Source organism: Motacilla alba, chromosome 1 (genome assembly GCF_015832195.1).
Source record: "Motacilla alba alba isolate MOTALB_02 chromosome 1, Motacilla_alba_V1.0_pri, whole genome shotgun sequence".
NCBI classification, from domain to species: domain Eukaryota; kingdom Metazoa; phylum Chordata; class Aves; order Passeriformes; family Motacillidae; genus Motacilla; species Motacilla alba.
The window spans coordinates 53,007,511-53,020,033 of NC_052016.1; the positions used below are offsets into that span (position 1 = coordinate 53,007,511).

Below are 12,523 nucleotides of genomic sequence, written 5' to 3' on the forward strand. Positions count from 1 at the left end.
TTTTTTTTTTTTTTGGTACACAAGGGATACAGAAGTCAAATAGCTCAAGCAGAAGCAGTCACCAGGAGGAATATGAATGAACAGGACTTATTTCCAGAAGCCTTTGCAACCATTTCGCGGATGTCACTAAGCAGAGACATCTTAGCATTGCTCTAAAAGAAACATAAAATGGCATGGAAAGATCCCTGTTGAATATATGAGAATGAAAGGAAAATTAAAAAAAAACAGGCAAGTGTAACATAAAGCAGGAAATTACAAAAAAACCCCAAACCCTTACGAGGACAGTTTTCCTTCAACATATAATATTATTTTTAAACAAAGGGCAAAGCAAAATTTGAAACCACCTTTAAAACTAGTCTTTGAAAGTGGGTGTTCATAGTTCAGCTAAAGTCTTGATACTCAAAAATGCTGTGTGTTTCTGCTTGTTACAACACAATGGGCCTGAAAAGTAATGGGTATGCACATTACTTTGCCCAGAATACAAACCAAATTTGTGCTCCCGTTCATCACAATATGCAAGAGATTTCAACCCTTTAAAGTTTATAAATATTTTTAAATAGTGAGCCAGTTTTAGGATTAATAAAACAATAGTGACAGAGCTAGTTATAAAAGAAAGGATGACTGAGTGTATCAGTTACTCAGTCAGACCCAAAACATGGAATATTTGCTATGATCTCTTTGAAGACTTCAGTCTAGAAACCTGACATCAGGCACATTATAACAAACCAGGAGCTCCTACTGCTGCTGATGTTCCCAGGCTTCAGCGCCCTTCATCTGAAAAAAATGAGGTTTCAGAACTTCTGCCCCATCCAATGTACAAACTCAGAAAAACTCCAAAAGCAGTTTTAAAAACAGCAAACCTCAATTTAAAAATAAAAATTCAGCCATCACAACAGTTTGAAACAGAATGATCTGCCAGGATCATTGTATTTTGTGCAAGTGCACAGTCAAGAAATCCTTTAAACAAAAGCACTAGAGTTTAAAGACAAAAATTGAGAGCAATTCTCCTGTTCTAAAATATTATGCAAGTTGTCTTAGAAATAAAATACTATCTGGGAAGGTACACTATTATCTAAGAAGTTTTATGGTCACTTTGTAATGTGTAAATCTGCCCTTGCCCAGTTTTCACATAAATTAAAAGAGAAAAGGATAATAAAGAGATGGCATTTTTGGCCTTGTGGATCCATCCTTGAGACACTTACGGATTTAACTTACCAAAAAAACCCCACCAGCCCCCCCCAAAAAACCCACAAAAAAATGAAAAAACAAAACAGAACACTGCCAAAAAAACAATCAAACAAACAAAAAACCCAACAAACCTTAGATCACTTATAGCACAGTATTAAAGATTTGTGTCTGTTGTGAGATTCTGGCTATTGTGAATAATTTTGAGATGAACAGCTGAAGAATGGCACAGAATTGCAAACACAAAGCTATACATAGCCATATAAAGGTGTATACCAGACTTTTTATATAAACTGTAAAAACACATGGGAAATATTTAACAGCATAATCTAGCAGAAATCTTAAACAGAAGGGCCCACTTCTGCCTCTGTGTATTTCCACAAAAATAATTTTACTAGACATGCAGCATTTGTGTTTGCTTCAGTTTCCTCCGGCTCATGACAGGAGACAAAGCAGGCCTTGCTTTCATATTCATGTGCTGCTCTCCCTTGTTGGTTCTATATACTCAGGGCACTATATTCTGCTATAATAAAAAGCTAAAGTGCTGATATAAAAAACCAAGCAAGAGCAGAGCAGCTGGCAGAGCAGCTGGGAGAGCTCTGCAGAAGTGGGACTAGATTCAGCAAAAAACAAAAATCTCCTAAATCAGAGACCTCCCAATTACCCTTCCCCACTGGAGTCAAACAGACATGCTTGAGTAAAAGGGTTTGATGCCCCTGTGCTAGCATAATTGTTTTAGCTAATGCCCAACTTTACAAAGTTTGCCAGTAATTCACACCTTTTGGGTTGTTATTGCTTAAGCAAACGGTTCAGTGTAGAATCACATTGCAGTTGCATGCAACCCAGGTGAGAATCAAGACAGATACTGAAAGTAAAACTACACATGAACCTTGCATTAGACACTCATTCCAAAACAACACGTCAACATGAAGGGCTGCAACAGGTACATAAGCAGCTCAGTGCCAACATCCTAAACCAACTCTCAAGAGTCAAATCTTGCCTTAAAGTTCTTACCTAAAGTATATGAGCTTTTTTTTTTTCTTTTAAATTAAGGCAATGAAATGGCTACAGTTCCTAAAGTTCATTTTTGGGGAACAAAAATATACACCTTGTTTTTTTCTTTGAACTTTAGGCAGCACAACATAATGTAAAAACCTGCATTGCATTAAACCTGCAATGTCAGGTTGATGTAGAAAACCAGAACTAAACACAAGTTAAAATATCATTTGGTTTTTCTTCCCCATTGGAACACAAACTGAAACTTCAAGAGAGGAAAAATAAAGCTTAAAATCAGCTAAACTGTTTAGAGCTTTACATGTATCTGCTTCACACTCTAACATGATTTTGGGTAGAAAAGAAATCTGTACGTTTACATGACCACTCATATTTTAAACCAGTGCAAGGGGAAAGGCACTGCATTTATTTCATTGTGCCCATATCTGTTTGCGCATAAATGGAAAAAAACTCAATTCAGATTTTCTGTTCATTCTCTTCCACACCCAAGTATGACAGATTGCAGCTAACACATAATAGCAGAAGCTGATTCAAAGTTGACCTCTCCTATTCCGTGGTGTTATGTTCAAACTTCCAGGCTCTCTAGAATCTGAGATGGCTGCAAAGAACCCAGAGACAGGTACAAGATTTAGTCAGCATTCAGCATTTCTCAGTGCATTTTGCAGAAAGGGTCTAAATTAGGCATAGAGTTTTGTTGTTTATTTTACACAGAGAAGTCCTCCAACATTTGCCATAAATTCTTCTAAACTCTTTAAGAAGGCCATCTTCTGCTTACGGTCCAGTGTAGGAGGAGTGCTGCTTGCAGTAAGCTTGTTGAAGGCATCTGCTAACCGCTGGTAAATTACTGGATCTTGTTGAGTTGATAGCAATGTTTCAACTAACTCTGAATATTCAGCCTGTTAAACAAACATTAAAAAAAAAGAAAAAAGAGAGAGAGATACAATATATACAACTTCTCTCATCAGGACAAGATCCAGAATAAAGGCTGTGACATAAAACCATCAGTGCTGCTTCACCTGTCCTCACAGCCTTTCACCTACCTCTAAACCAGATAAAATCCGTCATCCAGGTTGAGTATTTTGTAAGGCTAAAGAAGTCTTCAGAGCAAGGCACAATGCTTTGCAGTGCAGAGTGAGATGAGAATTTTAAGGCAAAGGGTCTTCTGGCTCTTCCTTAGCATAGGCTTATTCCTGCAGCCTGGACTGTTTTTTCTTGATGCCTGTCCCATATTCCATACCAACCATCTCCTCCCACAGGTTCTCCATTTTCTAGGGTTCCCTCCCTGGGACAGAGAGCTTAGATTCCTTTCTAAGAGTATCCTACTTATTCTCATGCTTATTTAGACAGAAACAAAAGACAAAGAAACACCTGAAGCAAGTCCAAAGGGACTGAGCTCTGGGAGCACAGGTGAAGGACACAGAAGTCAGAATGGCAGTTCCCTCCTTTCTACCCATGAGGGATTGGGTCAGGGGAGACACAAGAAGAATTTGCCACCTGTATGTGGTATCACAGGGTCCTTTTCTTTTACATGTTCCTCTTGGAGGGATAAGTGCTGCTAACAAGAGTGAGGATCCATAGGACAAAGTGGCTTAGCAATGTCTTTGCCAAAGCCTTGCCACCCCCACAGGAAGGGCTTTAAAGGGCTTGTTGAGGGAAGGTGGTAACAACTTGTAGATGAGTAAAGAGACAGTGACTGAGAGCATTAAGAACACAAAGAAGTGTCATGGATTTAAAAGTGCTCCTCAAAGGATGAAACAGGCTTGAAAGGAGGCCAACCAGAAATGCCTGTGTAGAAGCGTGTTCAACTTTGGAAACAGAAGGAGCTAGAGCTTCACGTGCAGGTTCAGAGCTGCAACATTACTGCAGGCACTGATATGTGGTGGGACAGGTGGCATGACTGGAGTGTTCCAAGGGACAGGCAGAAGCTTGTTAGAGCTCTTCAGGGCAGAAGACGACAGAAGATTGACACTTCTGTGAAAAGGCAGCTCAAATTAAAGATGTATTTCTACAGACTGGGCAGCAATCTAGTTGAGTTCTTAGGAATCATGATCAGAGGAGAAGCAGTAAAGATGACATCTTTTGGGGTGAGATCTCATTACAAATCCCCAGAACAGGGCTTTTAGTTATCTTAAAGCAACTTGAGGAAGTTTTCAGATCAGACTTACAAAAGATTATCTCCCTGACATTTGCTCACATACCAGATGGGCTACCCAGGGGTGTGCCTTTAAGTCTGCTATTCACAGCTAGTAAGAGCTGGTCATGGATGTGGTAATTAATGCCAGCCTTTCAGTTATCATTAAATAGTGGAGTTAAAGATTCCCAGGAAAGTGGGAACAGAGGGCAGCCAAGTACAGAACCTGGACATCATGAGAGCATATGTTACCTTCTTCAAGACTGGTGGGTGGGATCCTGTGGGAGTGAGCTCTAAAGACAAAAAGAGCTCAAAGAAAGCTGACAGGTCCTAAGGACAATCTCTTCCAAGCACAAGAATGGTCTGCCCAGATACAGAGGAAAACAATAAGGGCACTGATTAAGCTAAGCAGGGACTTAATGACTGAACTCCAGCACAAGGGCAACATGCAGGAAATAGCAACAGGATGAGCTAGAAAGGAGGACAGCAGAAACATTGTCTGGACAAGAACAATGACAGAAAAATGAAGTTCAGCTAAAGCTGAATTTAGCAAAGGACATCAAAAGCAGCTTCTACCAGTACTTTAAGAGTAAAAGAAGGAACAGGGAAAATATGGGTTCTATTGCTGAATGGAATAGATGATTTAATGATAGTAGACAAGAGATAAGGCTGAAATAATCAATGCTTTCTTTTGCCTTGGTCTTCACTGACAGTTTTTTTCAGACCTTTGTGACTAGAGACAGAATCCAAGGAGGAGACAAACTATGCATAGTAAAGAAGATCAACCCAGGGATCTCTTGAGAAATCTTGATGCATGCAAGGTCATAAGACCTGACAGAATCTATCCAAGAGTTCAGAAAGTTGGCTCATGTCATTCATTACTGGCTGCTCCCTATCATCTTCAAATGACTAGGAAAATCATGAAGCAAGTACTCCTGGAAGCTATTTCTGGGCATGTGAAAGTCAAAGGACCCAAGGGAATGACCTGAAGTTGTGTCAGGTGAAGATTACACTGGGTTTTAGGAAAAGGTTCTTCACCCAGAGGGTGGTTGGGCACTGGAACAAGGTCCCCAGGGAGTGGTCACAGGACCAACCAGACAGAGTTCAGTAAGTGTTTGGACAATGCACTCAGGCACATGGTGTGATTCTTGGAGATGATCCTGTGCAGGGTGAGGAGTTAGACTCGATGATCCTCGGTCCCTTCCAACTCAACATATTCTGTGGTTCTGAGAACAGCTAGTGTGGACTTACCCAGGGTAAATCATGGTTTTACCAACCTGTCTTCTTAGACAAAATGACTTACATCTATAACTAGGACAAGTGCAGTGGATCCTAAGGTAAGCAGGTCTTCAGCAGCTGTGTACTGCACCCTTGCAACCAAGCTAGGATTTTATTGTCTTAATGGGTGAGAGCTCTCATCTGGACCTTGTCCTGTAAAATATTTTAGTCAGTGACCTGGAGGAGGAGGGGAAATACACTCTTCTCAAGTCTGGGGATGAAACCAAACTGGCGAGTGCAGCCAGTGCATTCAAGGGCAGGACTGACATTTAAAGACACTCACTCCAGCCATATGGAGCAGTGAGCTGCCAGAGAGCCATGAAACTCAGCAAGGACAAATGCAAAGACCTGCAGCTGAAACAGGCAGACCTCCTGAGGATGCCCCCTTTCAAACCAAATGATTCCATGATTTATCAGGTGCACAAGAAATAACCACTCTCCTTTAACAAAGGACTTCTTTTCAGGGTGTGTCTGAATGCCATACCTGATGCAAACACACTAATGTGTAGAATGCTTCACCTGCTGCAGTTGTCATTTCTGTATTGTGCTTCTGAAGTACCAGCATATCAAAAACCATCTGAAATCACAAAACAGAAGTAGTTGTGTAAGTGTAAACTTAGCTTTCCACTTTATCAACATTTGCCGCTGAAGCTCATCTTCACTTCTGATAATAACAATGAACATTTATTACAAACATCCAAGGTTGCTGTTTGCTTTGCTGCCCCCATTTTTTATTTTTGGATTTAGGTACCAGAACTTTAGAAGCCAAGTCTCAACTTAACAGCATAAATTCTCATCTCAAAGCACTGGAAACTGTTGTTGATTTATATTAACTGTTCTTCAGAGAAACATGACATAACTTGTATTTTTCTCCAAAAGCTTCAGATATACCAGAGAAATAATGAAAAAAACCTTTCATCTTCCAGAATAAAATACAGAATTTTTCTTCAAGTTTTGGAGACTCCTATAAGCTCACAGAAAGTCAAACAAGGAAAAGATTAGTAAAGAGGATTATTATAATTTTAAGTGGAAACTCAGAAATAAGAAATGAAACTATGTTAACTTCGAAGATATATAAAGACAAAATTATGCAAGTTTTTCATTCTCTCAGCTTGTCTGATGAAAGCATTTAATGAGCAATCCTCAGAAATACCAGTCAGTTTGGTAAGAAAAGAAGTCTTAAGTAAAACTGAAACCTATACAAAATCAGAAGACAAGCACACAGATGTCACAATTACTTTATTGCCACTTAGTAGGAACCTAGTTGCTACCAGGTCACTCCAAAATTCATTAAAGTGGATGGTCCTAAAAGTAAAGTACTGAATGTGACACTGAATTAAGAAAATGCATAATTCATTAGATACACTGAATAAATGACAGCATTTCCTTTCTAGTTCCCAGCTATGCTCTTTTTCATGCCTTTTCTTTTAGAACTCTACCCAGCCTCCAGTTCACAGAATGTTGGAAGCCTTCTGTTCACAGCTTCACCAGTAACTGCTAAACTGTCAATCTCAAGTGCAGAGCATGGATATAAAAACTGCATTCTGAGAGGCTCAGGTCTTTTGTTTACTGGCAATAATAGATTGGTTCCCTCTACACCTCCATCCTCTTTTGTACTTTAGTCTGGTACCTTCAGGTCTTCATGCCCTGCTTCTTCTTAAACTGACACTTTATTTTTTAGGTAACAGGCTGTTTCTAATTATATGTATTATCCTGATTAATCTGGATATGATCATTGTTTGGCCTCTGGATGCTATTTTTTATGCAAAAAAACCAAAGTAACAAGAAACACAGATGCCTTACCTTAAGAAAGTGCCTTGTTGCTAGAAAAAGAGTTGAATCTGTTTCTTGTGCTTTTGCACATTGTTCTGCTAACGGTGTTACAGCCTCCAGACAGAGCTGGCAAACCTCTGAGCTCATTCTGATAATCGGTGTTAAAGAACTGAAGTCAAATTTCAATTAAGTTGTGGTCAGACTGCCCAGCTGTGACACTAGAAAATACCTGAAATGCTTGTATATTTCAAGGTTTCTTTTCACTACAAAGTTGCTAATTACAAAATCAAATTAAAAAAACGCTAGAAAAAGGGGGGGAAAAAGGATTCCAACTTTATTGCCTTCTTTTATTAGCTACATGCCCTAAGGTAACATAACCCTCTCTGACATAACATTTTCAGAAAGAGTCCCTTATGGTCAAGCTCATCTGTTTCTGACACGTGCCACAGATTAGTGAAAATGGTACTCCCATTATGAGAGGGAGAGCCCATTGGCACCCTGACAGGAAATGCTCTGGAGCCAGCCCAGTAGAACAGCAGCAATGTTTTGTATTACCAGCTGAGAGACTAATTCAGGAATGGCTTTGGGATACCAGCTGAAGGCTTATGAAGTTACACACTCTGAAATGAAGTAATGGAGGAGGCAGGAATGGCTGCCAGAAAAAACTTACATGCTAAGCTACTTAAAGGCTGCGCCCAAGTACCACAAGTCAGAGGCAATTCAGCTACTGCTGGAATCTCAATGGACACGACAGTGAAACTCTCAATCCCCAGAAAGCAGATTAAGAGTAAAATACTGATATATGATTATACATGCAGATATTGATAGAAAAAGGAAAAAAAGATATTTTTAACAGGTCCTTATAAAAACAACTTAGATTTAAAAAAAAAAAACAACATTCCCAAGTGCTATAAAGGATACGATGACATCCCTAACTCCAGTGAGTACATTAGGCTCTTAAAGAGGTCCTCTGGAAGTTGTGGAATCTTCTCAGGGAATATCTCACATATGAAAGTGATTAATTTATAATATTGATTACACAGAGATGGAAACTGTCAAAAGAAAAACATGGTATTTATAGATTCAATCACGTAACTATTTTGGCATAATTTTCAACTGTACAAAGAGACAAGACTGATGATTTGCACTAAAGAAAAGAATTTTAGTAGGAAACTTGAGTTATTAGAATGGCTACAACTTTATATAAATACAAACACTGTGGTACAATAAAAGAAGATTCCAAAAGATAAACAGTAGATGGTGGCAGTCTGGTATCTGTTCTACACAAATTAAAGGAGTTTTATTTCAGACACAGAAAAATCTAGTCCTGTGGGGTAAAAGCCTCGTGAGCATTTGGAGCACAATCGAGGGGCTCCCAGGGTAGATCCCTCACTTTGGTTTGATCTAAAATGGACGTGGCCCTCACACTCAGCAGGCACTACCAGATGAGAAGGCATCTGGAGAGGGGACAGCTGAGACACCCTCCTGAAGTGTTCCCCTGCTTCGAAGTAAAACATGAGCACAGTGCAACAATGAAATGCTGCCGTCCCCGTGTTTCATATTTTACCTGTTCTACTGACAAGCTACTGACGCCTATGATCGGCAGCCATCTGTATTGTGGAAATAAATAGTTACTTTTAATTCATATAATCATTTATGCTTCTTGTCACATTTCTGACACTATCAGAGAAAAGACTCCATGAGCCACATTTCAGGTTTGGCTGTTGATCTGCACTGACTTGCTTTTAGAAGAAAAGTTTTGTTTAGGACCTTCAGATATACATTTTCTCAGCTTACAGTATTTATTTTCAAAGAGCATTTAGAACTATGTAACAGTTATTTACATTTATGAAGTCTAGAAAATTCAGCTTATGGAGGTGGAACGCATAGAGGAATGAATTCTGGGAATTCATTACTATAAAGCTTTCATATTCTAGCAGCTCTGTGTAAAAAATATACTTACCTTCAGCAAATCTTGTGACATTAGAGGCAGAACTAGATTAACCCCATATAAGACAACATCTGCTGCTGATACAGATCTATTTGTAACTTGCCCAGGTTCATGTCCTCTAAATACTTCATCTGCAGAAAAGAAAAAAATATTTTGTATAAAAGGAAGATTAAACATATTGAAGGAACAGTCCCTTTTCTTTATAATAGACATTTTTAAAAATAGGACTAGTCCCCTCTCTCCAAACAAAACAGTGAGGCACTGTATTAAAATAGAAACTTAGTGAGTGGAGGCTGTCACATCACTCTATATTTATATTCATTAGGACTAAGCATTTCATAATCACTGGTACCAGATGGCATGCTAAACCAGAACACTTCAGATACTGAGGGCTCCCTTCCATTACAGAATACTGCATTTGTTTCTAGTGAAAGCTGCTTCATGCCTGTACATAAACACATAATGAGTAAAATATTACTGCATTTTTATACTTTTTATATATATTATATATTTACATTTGCTTTAATATCTTTTATGAACAGAAGGAGAAAAAAAATGGGAAAGCTAACAGAGAAGTTCTGCAGTTTAGATGTTGTCAAGTTTTCTCCAGCTACAGGTTATGGCCTATATTTCCCATCAACTGGAATGACTTTACTTTTATAATTCCTGCATTGAGTCAGCAGCAGTATGTAGAAAATTCACAATAGATTGGATCTCTGGGCATTGCATCTAGGTTTTATTCACATTACTTTGTTTCATGGTGTTTCCCACACAACTAACATCCAGATCTCAAAGCAAATACTTTACAAAGCACTGGGTTGTCCATTTAATGGACAAAGTCTAAATCTGCTTCTGTATTCATGTTGGGCATGCTTGATGAAAAAAAAAAGAAGATGGACTGCATTTCAGAGTACAATATTCTCTCTTTCAATATGTACCTCAGAAAAGCAATGAATATCAAAACATGCTTGGTATCAAACTGAATCTGCCTGAGATGTTATCTGTGCAAAGTGTATAGAACATGGTGAGATATGAACCATGCAAATGTAATTTGCAACAACTGCAATTTTAAATGGCAAATACATGGAAGAAAGTAACAAGTTGGAATACAAGAAGGAACCCTTAACTACACCCACAAACCATAAGGCATGTTCTGTGAAAGAGGAATACAGAAGACCCTCACATGAATGGAATTTTGATGACTCAACATTCCACAAAAGTTGAATCCTGTACTAAGAAGACCACCCATGAGCTCTCTTGAGCTACTTTACTACTCCAACTTTTCTATGTGCTTTTTGTTATAAAACTGCTGGTACAACATATTCAGACTTGCAACATTCAGATTTCAAGCTGTTTCATGCATCCATAATTTATTTTATGACAGCAACAATAATTTCAGATGTTAGAATACTGTGAAAAGTCCTTCTTTGCTACTTAAAATAGCAATTTCCATATCCTGACCTAGTCAAGTTTTAACGTCAGGTTTTACTTTACATGCACTGAAGACAAGCCCCAGAATGGTTCTTACAGTCTAGAAAACAACGTGTGGTTCATCAATTACCAATTCCTTAATACCTGTATCACTGAAATCTATGAATTCCTTTGATAGAAGATTAGTGAGAAGCTCCATAATAAGAAGAAGATCCTGGTACTGGTCTTCTTCTGCTGTAACATCTATCCGTTGTCGACCTAGATTATTCTTGGAATATACCTGGAGCAGAGTTAGGCAGGCCTCATACAAGTTCATGGCTTTGGCCTATAAAACAATGTTACATAGTAAGAAAACTTCCATATGCTAAAAGCAAAACACTTTGTTTTAAGATGGCATTACTTGGTAGACAATACTTCAAGATTTTCATTTCAGTGTATGATCACTTTTGTACCAACTGTACACAAAATCATCAAGGAAACAGCCACCTTAGACAATAAGAACACTTATAGCCATATATTGATTTGATACTGATTGAAAGAGCAAAACATTAATTTTCTGGATTCCTCAGTCTTAACAAAAATCCAGACAAGAGTGGTTTGGGACAGACTGATACATATCACTAATATCACAAACTAGATTACCAACAAAATCCCCTGGGACACACTGAAGAAGTTTGGAGCCACAATACACTGTTTGTGCATACCCAGTTTGGAATAGGCAGAAACTCCTCCAGATGTCAAAACAACATTAGCCAACAGTGCAAAAATGCAAGTTCAATGCAGAAACTCAAAATTTTAACTGTTAACTTCCTGGGATCTATTAATGCCTTGCCTAGGACTAAGGCAGTTCTCTATGGTATGTATTTGCCACATAGAATACTGCTGTAATTCTCCTAGACTAGACTTCAGAGAAGTTTGATATTGTTATTAAAAAAGTGCACAACACAGTCTGTCCTCTTCTGCCACCCATGCATAGAGTTAGACTAGTGATGAACTGTGGTTAAATTTATGGGTAAAAAAACCCCAGTCTAAATGTCCTGCTTTTAATATTTGCAAGTATATGCTTTAAAACAAAGAAATTCCTTAATAGATGTGTCCATATAGTCTGTCTTTCTCTCTATAAAAATCACTACATTTTATTTTGTTTAAGGAATAGCACTGTATACACATCTACAAACACGCATGTGCACACGCACTCTGCCCCCCCCTCCTTCCCCTTCTGGTTGTATTTACCTCTCCAAGATAGCAAATTTGTTTATGTGCAACTTCAACAAACACTTCTATTATGAGATTAACAGTCTCTGGTGTGTTTTTGTATACTTCCATTAATCCAATGCAATTATTAAGGAAGTCCATTAGGAAATTGAAGAGAATTGCTACATTATCAATCTGGGTAGCCTCAGCAATGCCACAGAGCGCTTCTAATGTAGCAGTGATTTCCTGCTTCACTTCCTCCTCCTGGCAGATCTGCTGAAAGTTTTCTTGGTTTATCACATTCAAGAATCGCTGCTGAAGTGGCTGAAGAACCTTGAAATTTTTCGGAAAAGTCACATTAGGATAAGCATACTATTATATAAGATGTGAGATTTAAATCGCTTAGCAAGCTCATTGCTTTTAGCATGGCAGTACAAGAACCAATCACTTCCAGTTTCCAGTGGCTCAGTTACATTATTATCTGTCACAGTAATGCAAGCAGAAGTGGCAGTAAGCAGTGCCTCTCATTGTCCATCATGGCCTGCAGGCAGGTGTCAAAATGAGCA

At 38.6% G+C, this 12,523-nt stretch overlaps 1 protein-coding gene across 3 annotated transcripts in view; it reads right to left on the reverse strand.

Annotated features, from left to right (window-relative positions):
• XPO4 (exportin 4) overlaps positions 1–12,523 on the reverse strand; it is a 76,085-nt gene continuing 63,562 nt past the window's right edge. For all 3 annotated transcript variants that reach the window (XM_038132578.1, XM_038132587.1, XM_038132596.1), the window contains exons 17-23: positions 11,997–12,290; positions 10,908–11,088; positions 9,345–9,463; positions 8,303–8,433; positions 7,412–7,529; positions 6,093–6,185; positions 1–3,095 (exon numbers count right to left, since the gene is read on the reverse strand). In XM_038132578.1, the coding sequence (XP_037988506.1) occupies positions 2,898–3,095; positions 6,093–6,185; positions 7,412–7,529; positions 8,303–8,433; positions 9,345–9,463; positions 10,908–11,088; positions 11,997–12,290 (1,134 nt within the window). In that variant the 3' untranslated portion in view covers positions 1–2,897. The remainder of the gene's footprint in view (positions 3,096–6,092; positions 6,186–7,411; positions 7,530–8,302; positions 8,434–9,344; positions 9,464–10,907; positions 11,089–11,996; positions 12,291–12,523) is intronic.